General features: G+C 33.7%; 1 protein-coding gene across 1 annotated transcript; it reads right to left on the bottom strand.

The window, feature by feature from the left end:
• Positions 1-181: 181 nt before the first annotated feature.
• LOC119633479 (metal transporter CNNM4) lies at positions 182-19,377 on the bottom strand. The gene is made up of 10 exons (XM_038027056.1): positions 18,889-19,377; positions 5,139-5,472; positions 4,895-5,080; positions 4,599-4,814; positions 4,264-4,437; positions 3,552-4,197; positions 3,223-3,489; positions 2,690-2,910; positions 762-875; positions 182-696 (listed from the first exon to the last, which is right to left on the bottom strand). Exons 1-10 carry the CDS (start codon positions 19,302-19,304, stop codon positions 442-444), a joined length of 2,829 nt encoding a protein of 942 aa, XP_037882984.1. The 5' UTR covers positions 19,305-19,377; the 3' UTR covers positions 182-441.
• Positions 19,378-19,439: the final 62 nt, after the last annotated feature.

Here is a 19,439-nt window from a genome sequence, read left to right as displayed (position 1 = left end):
TTTTTTATTTTTTCAATTAAAAAAACTTGAACGGATAATGAGGTATAAATTCGGAGAAAAAGAGTAAAATATTGAAAAAATTATATTATTTGTATTTCTAATAATATGATTATTATTATTGTAATATTTTGATTATAGATTATAGACACAAGTTGTTTTTTTTTATATATATATATATATATATATATGCTCTCTATTCGATTTATAGTGTTTTTCTTTATTTTTTTACTAAATCTTAAAAAAGAAATCACATGATAAACATAGAAACTGATTTTTCGGTTTTGAAGAAAAAAGTTTTCACAAAATTTTCTGTTTTTTTTTTTTTTTGTTTTTTTTTGTTTTCTACTTTTTTCTATTACTTATTTATGGAAAACATATTGTATTTGTTGTGTTTTTTGCTACATCTTTAACAGTTCATATAGACTGTTAAATAGGTTTTTGTTATTTTGCATTGACATTATTGTGCTTAAGATCCGATTTCGGTAGCAAAGGTGTCGTGACTATCGCTTTATCACCGCCCCCACCACCGTCATTACAGATATATTCGTGGGTATTTAAATCGCTGTTATTGGCCGCTGCCTCTGAAGTTAATAAACTACTCATCGATATAACTTCATTGATTTCGCCGCTATTAGTCGCCTGCGAATTTTGTTGCGTCACTGTCGCTGCTATACTTCGACTTTGCTGCGAGAAATCCTTATAAGAATGAAATGAAAACCACTTTAGATTATATAATAGATTTGCTTTATATTATGACTTACATTTAATGATGGCGACGCTGTATTGCTGGCGGTTAACACCATTGAACCTTTGCGCAAATTTTGGCTACCGCGAAAGAACTGTTGTTTATCGTCTTCATGTAGGGAATGCAACAGCTGCAATGTTCAAAAAACATTAAAATGTGTAATGTGAACGGAACACTATAAATTTATAATCTTCAATATTTTATCCCCACCACCCCAGGCTAAGAGTATTCGAATATTATTTAGAAAGCAAAAAAAAAAAAAAAAAAACTACGCTTTAAAGGATCCCCCCAGAAATATACATTTAGTGAAAATTTCTTTATATTCGAGACACCAGATGCTTCATGCGTTCTAACATATTCGACTGATTGCCTGCACATTACTAACATTCTCACGGTGGCAAAAAAAAAAAAAAAAAAAGTAGAAAATTGGGTATCCACGCCATATGTATCTACTCAGTAAAGAAGACAAACGCATTCAGCTCTGTTTATCAAAAAATGTAAAAAAAAAAAAAAAAAATTACCGCTTATAGACCTAGACCTAGGTAGGTGGTGGGTGTTAACGCGTTAAGTCAATTTTATCATTTTCTTTTCTTAATTAAAAGCACTTTATTGAAACTTCTTATTAAAAGAATTCTTTTACCTTTTTTCATAAGAAAATCAATTATATTTTGAAAAAATTTGATTTATTTCATGGTTGATTGTGAACTTGATTTTCGAAGCGTAGCACTTCCAGAAAGTGTAATTTCAGAACTGCTATAGTATCGAAGATTTCCGGCATTTTCATAATTTCGATAACTGTCACCGGTTTCTTCATTATCATTATCATTCTCATTCTCATTCTTATTCTCATTTTCATTTTTATCATCTTCGATTTCACTTTCAACTTTCTCGATTTTTTTCTTTTCACTTAACATTAACTAAAATTATAAATTATGTAATAAACAACACAATTGAAAATATATATTTTTAATTGTATGACATGATGCCTCTAATATAAAATCTAGATTGTAAACATTTTTTTCGTATATTTACTATCCTGACTTAAAGAAGAAAGATATTTGGCTTAAATATGAGCGCTAATCTTGCGATAACCAGAACTAAACTAAGTTTGAAAACTAAATGAAAATAGCTTTAGGATATTATTAGTAATGCGCTAAAATTTTTAACGATGAACTTAACGCCCAGATGAAAATCATTATTGCGACACACATATTAACTAAATATGGATATGGGCTCAGTTGATATCTTTAAAGAAATAGTTTTTGGAAACTTCAGTATGTTAGAATAAGTGAAAGCTTACTAGCCGGTAATAGACGATCATTACATATCCAATACTACTTCGCTTCTTGCAGTTATCGATAATGCCACGTATTTTTTTATCTTCTATATCTTTTTAAAATAAGGCGTTATTCGAGAGATGATCAAAGTACGTGGGTGCACTAAATTTCATTAAGATTACTCAAAATTGTGATCTGTACGTAATAGGTGGGCGGCGATCAATCGGAAGGACAGACACATAAGCTAAGATTGATTCAGAAAATCAATGATATAATAAAAGGTGGGTGGGTGCATCTCAAGCACTTTTGGGTGTATTATGTACATCCCCACAAAGTTAATATATCCTGTACCATAAGAAGTATGGGGTATAGAAATTTTCATCTTTGAATATAGGCAAACTTAGATTTCGTACAGCTATGGAGTGTTTTTTTTGTCTGCTAGGGGAACTCGACTCGGTTTCTTATCAGAATTTTCGAAATCAGTAAACATGAAATAAAAAAACGCGTATTGCTGTATTACTCGGAAAATAAGAAAACATATTGTTAACGGTAATTTCTACGTATTATCCTATAGTTAGATCTTTCGTTATACATCGCTATTTTTGGAACTCTCACGATAATAAATTAAAAACACGCGTTACCGTGTTACGAATCTTTGCTGACCTACCTTTTCTACCTCAGCATCAAAGTCGACTGCAAACGAAGTGCCAGATTTTCGAGTTTTTTCCAGTAACGTGGCCTTTTTGGCAGTTAAATATAAGTTACGCTTAATGGCAATATAAGTGACATCAGTAAGAGCGCGTACTGAATAGTCGGGTATAAAAGTTTGCCGAACTTTCGGATTTTCTAAATTCAATGACTGCAATGAACCCTGTTGCGAAGAAGACTCTATAAAAGAAAAATATATTTATCTGGGAAAAAAATTTCAAAAAATGTGAAGCCTAATAATGTAAATATAGCCTTGATTAGTCCAAGAAATCAGGCATGAGATGAATAGATGAGTGATTTAAATGAAATCATCTTAAGGGCTCAACACTTATTAGAATATGTAATATAAATATGTAAATTTCAATACTTTCTAAATGCTGCTCTTAAGTGTTACAATCTTAACTACAAAGTTACTAAACTTTTCGTTTTTTTTTTTTTTATCATCTACTGGCGGACGTAACACAAATGCTTAATGGCGTTTTCTTTACTTACCTACAAGAACAACAGGTACTAACGCTTGAGTACCAAAGTAAGTAAAAGGTCCACCTTCGAAAAGCAAGCTTTCTTTACCAGCTTTGACCTCAACACGACCCTCCAGAATAAGTACAAAGTAATCAGCAGCTTTACCCTGCTGGTAAAGGAATAGGGACGGATCGTCTTTTTCTTTACCTTTACATTTAATGTTAAATATAATGTTTTGATTAAGTAAGCGCCGTAAAATCGCCTCCGATATAACATCGTTTCGGAAGGCATCAACCGCTAAAATTTTGAATAATAACAATTTATTGAAAGAAAAAATTCTATACGATATAGTTACTTACAGGTGCTTAAGTACTGGAATGTGGCCAAGGCCAACTGTGGTGAAATGTGTATGGTTTGATGTTCCTTACGTTCCGCAAACACTGTGAAATCTTGCTTTTTATAACGATTACGACGAACCTTTGTACGATTGTCAACAAACACATCAGTTTCATCGACAATTTCCGCTTGTATTAGTTCTTCTATAACATCTTCTAAAGTAACTAAGCCAATAGTTTCATAAAATGGGTCACCGTCACCTTCATCGTTGACACGATGCACAAAAGCCAAGTGACCGAAAGTACCATCCTTGAATTGATTGAACATAACATCCAAGGTAACATCTTCAAAAACAAAATGCACTGGATTTTGATAGAATTCACATAAAGTTCGCAACGGTGTATTATCGTCTGGATCAACGAAAGCTAAATCTTTGATATATAGCAATGTAACGATATTTTTCCGATCGCCGTCATATACAGGTATCCGTGAATAACCTGTCTTCATTATCTCAGAAACAGTTTCAAAGTCAAGAGTTGCCTCCAAAGGTAACATGAAAGCATCATCAATATGTGTCATAACATCAGTGACGGTTTTCTTACGCAATTCCAATGCTCCAGAAATGATATTAACTTCATTTTTATCCAAATCATTAATACCGGTAGTTACCTACAAAGATATATAGGTTTACGGGTAATAATTTTAATTTTCTTAATGTTTCATATTAAAGATTACCTTCACTAATTCTTTAAGGCGTTCGCGATTATAAACGTTGCCAATTTCTTCGCCTAGCAAATAATCGAGAATTTTTGAAGTTGGATAAGCCAAAGGAAACGTTACAATCATCACCATTTTTGTGACATAAATGGTTTTCGCACCCACCGCCAGGCCGTGACGAGAACAAATCGCCTACAATTCAAGTGAAACGGAGCACACAGAAAAACGGAGAAGAGAGAGAGAGAGAGAGAGAGAGAGAGAAAAGAAAGAAGAAAAATGGAAAAAAGGAAAAGACCTTTTGGTTAAAACAACATAAACAGCTGTTCTCTTTATGGGTTTTCGTATGAATTAACCTGTGGTGTAATTTCACCGAATATAACGATGGCAATCGTTGAGCACACCACAGCAATAAGCCCAGAAGTCAAGCCATCCAAGAGAATGGTAAAGGTCGAGTTAACCAACACATTACCCAACAGTATACTGCACAACAGGTAATTACCTTGATCTCTGACCGGTTGTATCTTCTTGGCGTACTCGCGTTCCTTATTGGAGCCTGTATTGCGCAAAATCTGCAACATTATAGTATAAGAGAGGAAATTAATAAAAATAAAATGCAAACAACGACGAAATAATACGATTAAAAACTAACCTTTAATTCAGTGCGATCTAGGGACATGAGACCTAAATTTAATCCCGAGAAGAGAGCCGAAAAGCATAAACAAATTCCAATAACGACAATCGACACCCATAGTGGTAAAATGCTTTCATGAGTACGCAAAGCACACCAAGAATCTTTACATTTATGTATTAAAGGCAAAGGATCGGCTTGATTTTCCTTAGGTAAAAATGGGATAAAAGTAAGTGTAAATTATTGTTGCACGAGTTCGACTAACCTTAAAAGCATCCGGATCCTTTTTAGCGCAAATAAAAAATTCTTCCTTAGATGACGGTAACTTGATTTCATACAAAGCTGTTGCACCGGTCACGGAATTATTTAAAGGTTTATGCAATAATGTCGATGGAAATTGACAATGAGCTCCTGGTTCTTTGAGTTGAGTGCTAAACGCTATCATAGTATCCGCTGTTAAACCGTTCCCAAACACGCGTATAATAAATTGTGTATCTCTTAGGACGCTGGGTATGCCATCTTCAAACTGTACATTATGGCCGCTATCCTCAACTCGTATCCCGGTTATTTCGAACGATGACGTGTCATCAGTTGTGGAGCTGAAAATGACGACAATGGACCAATAAGGCTACATTAGAGAGGGAAATGTCATTGAACTGAACAAAAATGAGATGATTTTCAACCATTTTGGAGAAAATTTGAAATTTTCGTTGAATTGTTTTGAATTATATTACATATGAATATTTAAGGTCACTTTCGAATAAATGAAAACATATTGAAATTGTTAGCCAACAGAAACGGAGGGAAACATAAAACGTTCTTTTTAAGCATATTTTATTAAACGCTCGTGGTTTATGTGAAGTAATAGAAAGACGTGAAGAAGAAAGACTGTACAGGCCTATACAGGATTTTAAAGAATTTTAATAGGGAAATTTAAAAAGGACCGCCTTCAAATATTCTACGCCACTTCCTAGTCGTATGGCGCCTAAATTTAGCAAAATTAATCTACTTGCGGAAGACTTCATTATTATGTACTTGGTGTACAAAAAGTAGACCGCCATGATGCAAATTTGGTGAAATTTAATTTTTATGTCAAACTATTATTAAGTTAGACTGCTTGGCCATATAAGTGTTTTCTTTTCGTAGGAACGATTATATAAGGGAAGGATTAAAAATCGGCTGACCCCTTCCATATTTTTCACATCAATCTATTTTTTTTTTTTTTTCTATAACCAAATCGTGAGGGATGCCTCTATACGTGCGGATAAGGTGGTAATGAGCAAGTGTTATGGGAAGAGAGAGGTGATGAAAGAGAGTAGTGTTTGTGAATGTTCCGACTTGAAAATGGGCACATTGGGTGCAGTGGGAAAGACCAACACTGGTAAATTGTTCTAAAAACACATGGGCAGACGTCAGGCGGACGGATACAAATGCTGAGATCAATTCAGACAATCGTTGGATACGTTCGCGCAAACGTAATCCACCACATTTGGTGTAGAGTATAATCAAAGGCTTTATAGAGCCAGTAGTCCTTCTTGAACAAATTCAATCAATATCTCATTTCTATGCTTATATACGTAGCGTAAAAAGAGTTGGCTATGTATATATATATTTGCTCGTGCTTCTACGGCGATCGCTATTCTGTTATCAACTTAGTATTGAGGAAAATGGGATGGTCCCTTTTTTCTTATGTCTCTTCTTTAATAGAATTGATAAGTTGGCGACTTTTTATTTCAATTGGATTGAAAATTTTAATTATCATATATGCGTCTGGGTACTTTACACTATTTACAAACAATTGGAAATGTAACTAATTTTAGTTAAATTTTATTTATTAATGAAAAGCAAATATTAGCGTTCATAAAAATCGATAAATGTAAATTGACTTATTTAAGTTACACAATAAGTTAACGTAGCAGCATACGTATTGATAGATAAATTCATTCAGTTTTGTAAGTTAAGCTACAAGTATTGTGTTGCCATTGCATTGTAGATTCCGCAAAATTTTACTGAAGTTTTCTTCATCTTTGTCTTTCGTTTGAAAACAAACCGATCAGTTCTGCAAATCTGGACCTTAGATCTTACAATGAATTTTTAACGTTGAACGCACGGAAACGAGACAGACAGACGGACCAATAAACTTAGAATCACTTTCTGCGACGAAAGGCGAGCCTATCTCAAGTCTTTCTGGATGTTGCAAACATCCGCACAAACTTAATATATCCCTGTACTACAACTGATGTAGGGTGTAATAAAAATCAATATCGTGCAATTATGCGTAAATAACACGAGCATTCAAGTTCTCGAAACTTTTGCTTCACAATTTTTCGTGTTGGCTGTTACCTCCCACATGCAGTACGAAAGCGCTAAAGAGCAAAACATTAATTAACTTTTGTGGAACCTCGTGATAAAATTTGTTTTGTCCGCAAGACAAGTATTAATAGCATTGCTACCAAAATTATCAAATTCTGTATTTAGTGCGTTCAGTCTATACTTGAAAGTAAATCAGTTACTGCGGTATCTCTCTTGTAAACACTTTAGCCGTCCATCTCAAATTGGAGATATCGATATGTTGTACTTAACGTTACCTTTAGTTTGATTTTATTTCAGAGATGACTTACACCATTTTCAAAATAAACGCATTGTATACGAGGCGTTAGAAATTTTAGTAAAGAGACAAATAATCGCATAGTCGGGCAAAGGAATATATTCATATCTACTTTTCGCACTGATGGCAGTCGAAGCCAGTGCCCTTTATTTGTTGCATTTTATTTTGTTTATTTTGTTTAATAAACAACAATAATCGCAATTAATAAGAATCATAATAATAACTCAAAACATTCGAATAGAACGACAAGGCCATACATTACATTACCGCACACTACAGCACATAGCCTAATACGATTATCTATTTTGATTGTCTCGATAAATGGCCAACAATTGCACATTGTTTTCTTGTAAAGGCACACATTTTTTTAGGAGACCTCATTTGGAAGAGGGCGAAAACTGATAAAGTAGCTTTGTCCAAATTTACCAGAGTTAAATTTCTTGTTCTAGAGCTTAGTAGTACTCCTCTTCATCTATTTTTGTCATAACTTATTATATGTTAAATTTTTGTGTTTTGTTGAAAACTTTCTTTCGACAAGGCCCTGTTATATGGGATGGAATATGCATGAAGAATAGACGTAAGTTTTTTGCTATATAAAGCTTACTTTTGATGGGAAAACTTAGAGAGTAAGAGTAGGCGTGATAAAGAGAAAAAGAGGAAGAGATTGGTCTATCCGATTCGAGTTTTTCGCACCAATTTAGTGTACCGGAATAGTATTACTCGACGACTTTTGAAAATTGCATTTTTTTTTTTTAATTAATATAACAATTCATCAAGGTATATGGAAAACGAATCCATTTTCAGCAGGATCCAATAGGTTCGATTATAATATCTCAAATCTTGCACCCTGTAGATTGAAAACAAAATTGCACGGACGGACAAACATAAATCGATCCCGAAATGCTTTTTTAAATAGAATGGTCCAATTAAAGGGCGGGTCTATGTTAAGCCTTCCTGGATGTGACATATGTCCGCACAAGCTTACAATCAAGCTTATATCACACGCAAGCGTTGCAGACCATTATTACTTAAAAGTGAATGAATATTTTTCATTAGCTTTCTGCAGAATATTCCATAACTTCATTATTGCTAAGACTTTTATACTGTATTTCGGGCACGACGAATTCAAAGAAAACTAGATGAGTTATTCGTGCATTCCCTATCTTGGCATATTTGTTATGCAAACAAATATATTTGTAGCCTTCTTCCACTACTGTTACATCAATCAGTAATCACTGAGAGATGCAGATCTATTCATGTTATCAAAGCGTTTGCAACAACCAGGAGAAAACGTCAGCGGCCCTAAGATGTGCACATATTCTTGATTATTATTAAATTCCGAATTCATGTAGGCATGTCTGTCCATCTGGCCGATCCTTTGTGCGCGAATGATAAACATTCTCTCAGCCGCAAAAGTAAAGATATCAGTGCTAAATTGGGCTAAGAACTCGAAAACACTCGCACGCAGATTGATATTTAAAGCCGACCATATCGGAGAACAACTCCCATGTATTAAGTAAACTAAGACCATCTTTGTTTGAATATCGAAGTAATTGTGTTTTTTTTTTCTCATTACTCCTATCCGATACACACAATATCTGCCCACAAAATTCGACCATACTCACCTAATACTATAGAGGAAGAGTCGGATCAAAATCAACCAAAATGTGCAAAATGCATTAAAGAGACGTGTGGGTACGAGGTATTTTCGTGTTCAGATGGTCTTTTAATAGATAGGAAGATATATTTTATTAAAAAAAATAATTACGAACACAATTGAGTGCACTTTACTTATAAACGTTCTCTTCGACATCAATGGCCTCCCTGATGTTTCTGTTTTATAGTTTATTTTTATATATTGTACACAATTTTCGGAACTAAAGCTTGTCACTTGCAATTGTCAAATGGGTCACTTGTTGACCAGCGGCCAACCCCTGCTATAGAGTATTAAAAAAATTTCATTTTTTCCCCCTTTTTAAAGGAAAGGGTATAAAAGCTTCGTTCCGTGCCGAATATAATTTTCTTACTTGTTCTCTTTATTTCCCTTTCTAAGCGTAAAAGCGAAAAAACACCATTGTTCACTAAAAGAGACAATTTAATTATCACTATTGTAGTAATCACAATGATTATTATTAGTTTGTATGGTAAATAAATAATGTAATCATTTATGTACAAACATGCTCATCTACGTACACATCGACAATTTTGTAATAATTAATTGTACGAAACAACAATTGAAATTAATTGCTTCAATAACTTTTTTCTTTTTACTCAATTTGCCTTCTTTTTTTTTTTTCCTCCTTTTTTTTTGACAAATGATAATATAAAGCGCACGTACAAGCATACATGTATCCATCGAATTATAAAATAGTTTGATGATAGCAAATTAATAAAGAAATCTAGGGTTTTTTCAAATACGTTTTACTTTAACGAAACGGTTATGTGGAATAATTTTTTTATTGTAGCCGCAATTGAGTGGTGGAAGGTGAATGACCGCTATTGCAATACACAATGAGTAAAAAAATTATGTTGTTATTATGGATGACAATCAAGTATGCGCAGAAAGCGATAATAAAAGCATTTAAGAAACAGTTTTGTTCGCCTTGAAACAAAGCTTAGATATGAATCATGTCATGTTAACTAGTTTCAGCTTAAAGCGATTCCAATGTTCAAGAGCAATCAAGAATTTATCTATCGACTGGTTAGAGCTGTTGCTCATAGGATGATAGTAATAATGCGTTCCCTTTCATCCGGCGATAATTATGGTTAATTTGCATACCAATGAATGAATGAATGAATCCTTTCAGTTGACTAATAATCATTTTCTTCCCGTTTTCAACGATAAATGTCTTTTCGTCTGTTGTTTACATAATTAAGGCGATATTAGTCAGAAGCAAGGAAGGAAATGATTTCTCTTTGCGCAAAAAATTTATATTATCATTGCGTTGGGTTTGCTTAGCCTTGCATTCAGCAGAAATGCACACCGGAGATCTTTGCTTTCCGTCAGTACGAAAAAAACCAGTGTTCATGCATTCTCATATGCCTCGAGTATATGAAAAACCGTAAATCCGCCGCCTGTAAGAGGTTTTGGTTTAGACGCATGTGCTGTGCATGGTCAGTGTAAAAATCTTCCTGGACTAGGAAATGTCATTCCTGCATTTAATTAAATATTTTGAACGGATAATGTATTGGCCGGGGGACGGTGAATGGCCGCCCGGGAGACTTATTCAATTCATCAACATAACCTATAACTAAATTTTGTGTACATTTGCCTTTACCTTTGTAAACAAACCAATTTCCAGTGAACGTTATTAATGAATGTTGTCTTCGGTTTCTTGGGAAATTTGGTCGACTTGTTCATAGACAGAAATACTTATGACATCATTCGATGTACACAATTACATATAACGCCTGTAATCGCTTAGCTATTATTTAGAAAAAATTTTGTATATGTTTTTTACAAAAGTTTTTATGAATTTTGTATGCATTGTCATAAACTATCTTATTAAACAACAATAACAATATATTTAAATAAAATAAAAGCATTACATTCGGCTGTGACGAACCTGCTATACCCACCACTTTTTATTTTTAAAAAGAACACGAACAAGGTGAAATTTCGATAATCTAACAATATCAGGCGGCTATGGTTACATTTTTCTATTTTTGCACTGTATATAGGATTATTCTTAAAATATGCGGGGAAATGCTTATCACTGTATCTCTTGCATTCTATTAGTAAAGAATCTCAATATCAATCTATCTCCGATTAGAGAAAAGTTTACCATATCCATATACATGGTTGGACAAACGGACGGACAAATTAGCTAAGTTCGATACAGAAGTTGGCACTCATTAACTGTATGTACACACAGGGTCTTGCAAACTTTCTTCTAGATTTTCTCTTTGTTTGTAAATGTTTAAATGGATATACCAGCGATTTCCGACGGTGCGATAGCATTTTTTATCAATATGTTTACGTTTCGCAGAGTTTTTAATTAATTTATTTATCCCATCAGTTTTCTTGTATTCTAAATCTTGGTATACTTTTTACATGATATAGTTTACTATATGATTACTATTTTATATACACACACCCATGCACACATTCATTTTTTAATACATGTGCTTGAACTTATTAAACTCAATAAAAAATTTCTTGAAATAAGGAAAAAAAAAAAAAAAAAAAAAAGAGTTCTTACGTAGATATTGTCACTCACATGTAGCATTATTTTATAATAAACAAGTCAGTCAATTTAGCTTTTCATTACAGAGGGCCGCAATTGTATCACTTAACATCTCTGTTGGAACACTCCAGTCCTATTTTTCGTTCATCAGCATAAACTTTTCTATACCTCGAACTCTTTTCATTGACTTCGTCGACATTGTTTTTGTGGATCCAATTAGAACGGATCGATTGATTTAAAATCACCTCACAAGGTGCTGACAAAACAATATGGAATTATGAACAAGAACTTGAATATACGGTAGATATACAACACATCTTAGATATCCATTCATGATCTAAGCTGGGCCATAACTGACAATCGGGGCTCATATAACAATGCGTTCGCAGTGGATTAAATCAATCTAATAATTCCCTCTTCTTGTAAAGAAATGACGTGAAGCAACAATTTGGAACAAAGAAATATAAATTCACCTGGAAGCGTTGTGCTACTGGCAAGCGGGTCATGCGGTTACATTAGTTTATTTATGACAAATAAGAAAAGTTATAATCGTAGTTGGTTGGTTGGATTTTTGATACGCTCCACCACATCAAACCAATCAAACCGTTGCAATTCGAAAATATTTTACTCAATGTGGGACTGTCAACTGTTAGAGCGCAGTGGTGGTGTATAACGCCCATTTCCGTATTCGATCTGATGCCTCTAACGAAGAGTGTTTACAAAAGGCCTCACCTTTCTACCTTAATTTCCGTTTGAGCTTTCAATGAATCTATATATGTACTAAGCAGGAATAAGCTATGGTTCGATTTAGAAACCTATTTCCCATCGAAATTAATTTTGCAACTATCACGTGATTCTTCATAAAAATACATTTGAAATATTGTAAGGCAACCAGAACGTTTCTTCCATGAACTTGACTCAGAAATCCCGTACCTGTCATCCTGAAAAATACCGCTTACTTTCACCTACACACACGTGAAGCTACCTAAATAGAAGTACCTCTCGAACGAGTACAACAATTCAAATTCTTTTTCCTCTGTTAACGTTAATAAGCCACGTGCTTTTTTTGTTGTTTTTTTTTTTGCTCTTTTAAAAAACATTTTCATATAGACTCACGTGGTGCTTATAAATATACTTTCGATTTCCTTAGTTAAACTGAGTAGACTTGTTAGAGCTGTGTTAGGGTCTTTGTGAAGCTCTGTTGAAGTACTTGAGAAACGTCCCCTGTATTTAAAGCCAATTTGTGCAGAAACTTAATATATATATATATATATATATTTTTTTTTTTCATGCCCATCACCAGGGGTATACTTATTTTGTCAAGCTGTTTGCAACGCCCAAAAGGAAGCTTCATACATTCCACAAAGTATTCTTGATCAACCTCTAAATTCTGAATTGAATTGAGCATGTCCGTCTGTCTGTCTGCGTAATGTCTATTGTAAGCTATCGCCTGCAACTTTGGCAGGAGCATTAAAAGTTCTTGCACCCGGGTTGGTATTGAAAATGAGCCAGATCAGGCGAAGGGCACGCCTACAATACCCAAAAGGAAAGGAGTAAAAAATTTGTTTTTTGCCTCATTACTCATAAACTAGAGCAGATAAATCTATAAAAATTGTGGCATATATTCTGTTGGGTGATGCTGTAGTATCTGTCCGAAAATGGGAAAACTCGCCACTATCCAATATTATAGTATACCAAAATTTAATGTTATTTTTTTTCAACAACTTTACAACTCCATAGAGTATATAAATTCTTGGCTGCTTTTGATTTCGGAATATGCCTAGACATGTCCGTCTGTTTGTCTGCCCATATGCCCCTCTGTTCAACTATTTAGTATCTGCGATAACCATTCTGCCATTCGAAAATATGAAGACATCGCCTATAATCGCCCAAAAAGGTCAAAGAATATGCCTACAATCTCCATATGTCCATACAATCAAAACTGAGAACATTCTGGTCGTTGCTGATGAACTACAACAAGATAGATATTTTCTTATAATTATTCTACAAAATAAAAATAAAAAAACAACCGCGCCCACGAACTGCTATGGAGTATGAAAATTTTTTATTTTTAATTTTTTGTCAATCTTTTATGGAATAACGGTGACGGTTGCAAAAGATTCGATCGCAACCGACTATAATTTTCTTCCTGTTTTTTTTTTTTTAAAGAACTGAACAATTTTAGCCGTTGAAAGTCTCATAGAATTTGTATCATTGAAAAAATATTTTGTTATGTTTTTCTGAATAAGAAGAAAACGGAAGCTTGTGTTTATTTTTATAAATGTGTACATACGTAAAGAAAGAACTCATATGCATACATATACATTATATGCATTGAGAAGTGTTCAATGATAAAGCACATATTTTAACGCGTCAGATTTTATTACAAAGTTTTATTTACAAATTCTTAAAAAAAAAAAAAATTGATAGTTGGTTTACACCATTTTTTATTCTCATAATTCGAATTACTATTGAAAAAGCTTCCCAAGAGTATTATACAAAATATGTGAAACAACTTCCTTCCCCAAATATGGTGAAGGTTAAAATCCCCACTTGTTATGGTCTCACATACATATATGCATTTAAGCGTATGCATACGCATCGTGAATTATTGTAAGCAATAAAAAACGTGTACACTTCAGGATAAGATTCAGAAGAAAAGGCAAAATCTAAATATGCAACAACAAATCAATTTAAATAATTAAGAGAAATAAATAAAAGTCCATTTAAATATAAATGAGTCAAGAAACGCACCCTGATACAAGTTTGATTACATGCGTGCAAACCACACGCACACACACATAGAATAATAGATATGCAAAGCATGAGCATGACCAGGGACCACGGAATCGAGCGGAGCGAAGAAAGTTTAAAAATAACATGCAAGCTGCGAAATTGAAAAGAAATTGCTCAGGAAGATGAAGAATATTACATGATAATGAAAACTAAAAGTCGACAGCTTCATAAAGAAAAGGGAAATATATGAAAGAGATATTAAAGGGTTAAAAAAAATATTTTGACCAACAAATAAACAAACGCCCCCAAGCCTCTTATAAAGCTTCGTTCAGTCCACGCTAACATACACTTCAAGCCATCCCCAGCCCAACACTGCTTGCGGTACGGATTTCAGATAGACTTATCATCATTTAGAAAAGTGCTCTGGAACCGATCTAAGCTTCTTTGTCTTGTGTTTAACTAACAGTCCGCAAAGAGCGAAGGCTATGGAAAATGGTTCGAATTATATTTTAAAAACTCTATATATTCATGTAACAAAGAAAACTATATATTAACCCAGATAAAAAATGCTTGTTGATATGTAAAAGGGACGAATAAACATAAATGCAGAAAAGATTCTTTGTTAGGTGATGTAGAAAATACTCGAGGAGCTAATAATATTATAAGACGCAAAGTAGATTTTTTTGTTATAGGATATATGGAAAGGAACCTGTTTCTTAAAAGGAGAAAGAAGCTCTTGGTAAGAGTAATAAGATAATTTGATTGAGGAGCATCCACATGGCCGGAGTCCCAAGAATTGAATGCCGACAAAAAGGACGACAAAATTTTGTTGTCATACAATTGTCAGGTTACTGCATATAAGCATGACGACTGATTCATACGATGGTAAAGACACCTGCAACAAAATAATAGTTCTACCAGCTCCCAGAATAAAAGGGCGAAATATCAAGGCCACGGTTCATTCATGTTTATGTGAGATATATGCGAAAACTTTACTTACAAGGTTCTATTCACAGCAGCCTGTACGGCCAAATCAACAGCGACAGGAGAACTGATGCGAATTGACGAGGGATCAAAGAGCGTAAGCTAGAGGGAAGTAGGGAACCACTTATCATTTTGCATCAATATTGCGTAGACGAAAATCAAAGTCATACACTGTTTGGTATGTCATCTAGAAGAAAAGTTAATATACTGGCCGTTTCAAGAGCAAATTGCTTAGAGAAAAATAATAAACAAAACACAGAAGAGAGCATCATATTACAAAACAAAATAAAACTTTGATTGTTTGTTTGCAGAACATATATAGGACCACTTAGCGCTCTTATGTATATCAAGTTCTTTTAAAATAGGGCGCAATCTAAAATCTCATGTTGCAAGAAAAGAATATGATTTTTAATTTTGGAGCAAACAACAAAAGTTAGATATGTTATCCATAAAAAATCAGTATAACGTCCTATATATATATAGACATAAAATGGAAAATCGGCGCATATATACGCTATACAACAGCAGCCCATCGCGAAGCTACACCGAGGGTGATTGACCTATGTTGCATCACAATCAAGGGCACGTTTTCGGAGTTTTCTAAAGTCAATATGTCTTTAATGGTTCACTATACCGATTTAATAGTTTCCGTAGCCTACTAAGCTCAACGCGGCGTTACTTGAACGTTTTACATACATCGACGTAGATATTAGCTACCAAGCCCAAGAATTATGAGATAGATTTCGTTCAAGAAAGATCAGTCCTAACACGGGGAACAACTTCCACGTTCCGTAAAACGAGGGTAGGTAGAATCATAATCCCAGCAGTGGTTGCAACAGTTTTCTGCTTTAAGTGGGCAGACAGCAATCGCAAAACACACAATTGTGATGCTCGTTTGCTGTGCCTGGACGTGAAACATTTCAATGCAAGAAAATGCTTTCGGAACCAATCACGTCCCAGCTCGCGTTGTATTTAGTTAACCGGGCGCAGATGGAGCCACCTAAGTTCGAATAGAAGACATCATTGTTTTTGAATAATCACTATGACTAATTAAAAAGAAATCGATCTAGGGTCCAAAGGACCGCAAATTTTGATATTTAAAATATGTTGTGAGCGAGGGTGTTCGAGCGAAATTGTTCCAGGACTGTATTAGCCATACGTATTACCTTCACCATTTAGTCGTCCACACTTTCATGTCAACATTCATTTCAGCAAGACAGCAAGGAAGATCAACTGTGATAAGCCTATTGGTACTCAGAAATGATATTTGTAAGACTTGTTCCAGTGGCTTCCACATGGATGTCATACAAGTCTCTTTGCCTCATGTCTAATGGATTAGCTCATAGCTCCTTAATAGACCCTTTATGGTGATAATTTATAACTTTCAAGGAAATATATCAAAGAATACTTGTACGTGTCCATAGTAAACCTTCTAAATCCCTACGAATTGCGGGAGACGGTGATAACCGCTGACGCAAATAAATATTGAAAGGATTCTTGGCGTCTAGAGAGGACGTCTTGATCTTACAATGTATACGTGACATCCCGGCGACATAATATCTTGAGTTCCGCTTAAACGAACGATAAATTGCTTATAAAATTTTGCAAATTTCCTATGGTTTATCTCTTAAGCACTTGAAATAATTATTGCGATTACAACAAGCCCTATTGTTTCAAAATTTTACCTAAAGATATGGATCTTGTTTCATTAAAAGGTCTTAGGCCGAGCTCGACATTCCTTTAAATAAGATTAAGTTGACATTGAGATCTCGTTTAACTTTTTATTAAGAGCACTTTAAAATTTTACAGTTATGCAGGATAGACTGATAAATACCATACTTCGCTTCCCCTACAAAAATTCTTTACTTACCTTCGTCGTAAAAATTGTTACTAGGTGAAGGCTTAATTTTCACGAAAATATTTATGTGTGCGGAAAGGTGCGCAAAAAAAGATCTATGTACTTTAAGCCTACCGCAATGCATTTATATGTCAAACCATTATCTTTCGGAACAACAAATCAACCTTGTTGCTGCTTAAGGACTTGTGTTCTCTGATCGACAGAACGTTTACATAGAAGGAGGTCAAAAAGTAATCTTCTCTGTCCAGAGGGAAGCGTTTTTGGCGCAGAGACGCTAGAAGTTCTTTAATCATCGTTAAAATCTTTTATCAGAAAAATGGCATAATAAAATAAGTACGCATATCTGTCTGCTTTTTATAACAAATCGCAAATTGATAAATTTTCGAAAGATTTGATATTTAAGGTTCAAAATTTGCTGTTAATCCAAAACTTTATTCAATGATGTATGTACAAGATACACTTACGCAATCGTAAGCCTTTCCACGTTAAAAATAGGCTCATACGTACCCAATTGCCTACCGACAGAAAAGCACATTCACTCACTCACTTTTTAGAGCTTGTCTGTCCGTCTTGTTTTCTTGTGTTCATCGCACAAGTCGCAAATGTCAAGAAAATCCAAAGAAAATCATTTTTACTAAAAATATATAAGTAAACGATGAAATAGTAAGGGTACGGCTTTTGATCTGATAAAAATTTTTTTTTATTAAAATTCATACTTGTTTACGAGCGTTTAACTTGTCTAATATTTTTTCTTTATAATTCTTATAGAAAAACTTGCTAAACGTAAATTTTATTTATCATTCATTTTACAGAGTCATACAGTCTGTTATATCTAAACAAAATATTTGAAACAGTTTCTTTTCTTTAAACAGGTGCAAAATGACAGAATTTATATTCGAATATAAATAAATAAAATAAAAATTCCTACAATTGATATTATAACGCTAACTTTAGCGGTGATTGACATGTAAAGACATATGCTTGAAGATAAGACTATCATTACAATCGAATAATCAATTTTCTATAAGAGAGCTGAGACTTGAAAATAATACAAAGATCAAAATAATTATATATATAACGATATAATAATTTTTATATATTTTCATAGAATAAAAAGCAAGACTACGACCTCAAAATCATTTTTTATAAGTGTTTTAATGGTTCAAAGATGCACATCTAGCAACCAACGTATCGAAGTGAAAAGTGTGCGTTAGGTTTTTTATATCAAAATCGTAAGGCGCCAAATACCCTTTGATGACAAAATGAATTTTACCCATTTTATTGTTGCATTGACCTTGTATTCTAGCCTTATAAAATTGTGACACAAAAAGATAAGGGAATTAAGAGCACATATAAATAAAAAAGTTGATGCAAATAATACACATAATCATTGTAAAGCAAGTGCCTGCCATAAGTATATTTACTTATTTTTCATGATCTGAAAGGAGGTCTAAAACATAATACTATTTTTATTATTGCTTTGTTGTTGTTAATGTTATCATCACACAAGAGGCACGTATACATTTTAATGCATTGTGAAAGAATAGTTTGTACAGTTTTTTGCAATTATTTTGATGTCATAAAAATCGGAGGTCGCCAACGAAGATTAGCAGATATATTTGTTATTTCCTTTAGCACTCACCTCCTCTCAGCCAACGGTGCTTCTTCGGAACGTATCTGACGATTCTCGATTTTGTTATTAATTTCAAAATAACTTCTTTTGAATCTTAGCGACGCCTCCTCCTGTTTTTGTAAATTCCTTCCAGTGTTAATATAGACACAATTTGCAAAGTTTATTAAACTCATAAAAATTAGGAAAATCAATACATTTAATGTTAAAAAATGCCGATAAGGGCATATTAATTTATTAAAACATGACAACGAGTTTGAAGCCGGCCTCATCAATGTTGCAGCACGTATAGGTAAAATTGATTTTTCGACTTTTAATTTTTCACTTTTATATCCTATGCTAGTTGTTTTTATTAAATTTTTGGATTTTTCACTTATCTTCTTCCTAGTCCGCTTATTTTCTGAATGTGGCTTTTGTTTTATTTCCATTTCAATTAATTAATTCTCCCGTTTTTTTCGTACAAATGCTCTTGGCTATAATTATTTTTAGAAATTTTATATTTCGATAATAACTCAAGTTGAAATCGCACCCCACTAGTAGAGCAATTTTTCTCGCACAATTCT

The sequence above is a fragment of the Glossina fuscipes genome, unplaced genomic scaffold (assembly GCF_014805625.2).
Source record: "Glossina fuscipes isolate IAEA_lab_2018 unplaced genomic scaffold, Yale_Gfus_2 2, whole genome shotgun sequence".
NCBI classification, from domain to species: domain Eukaryota; kingdom Metazoa; phylum Arthropoda; class Insecta; order Diptera; family Glossinidae; genus Glossina; species Glossina fuscipes.
Note: the sequence above shows the minus strand (reverse complement) of the source record. Positions and strands in the feature narration are given on the sequence as shown.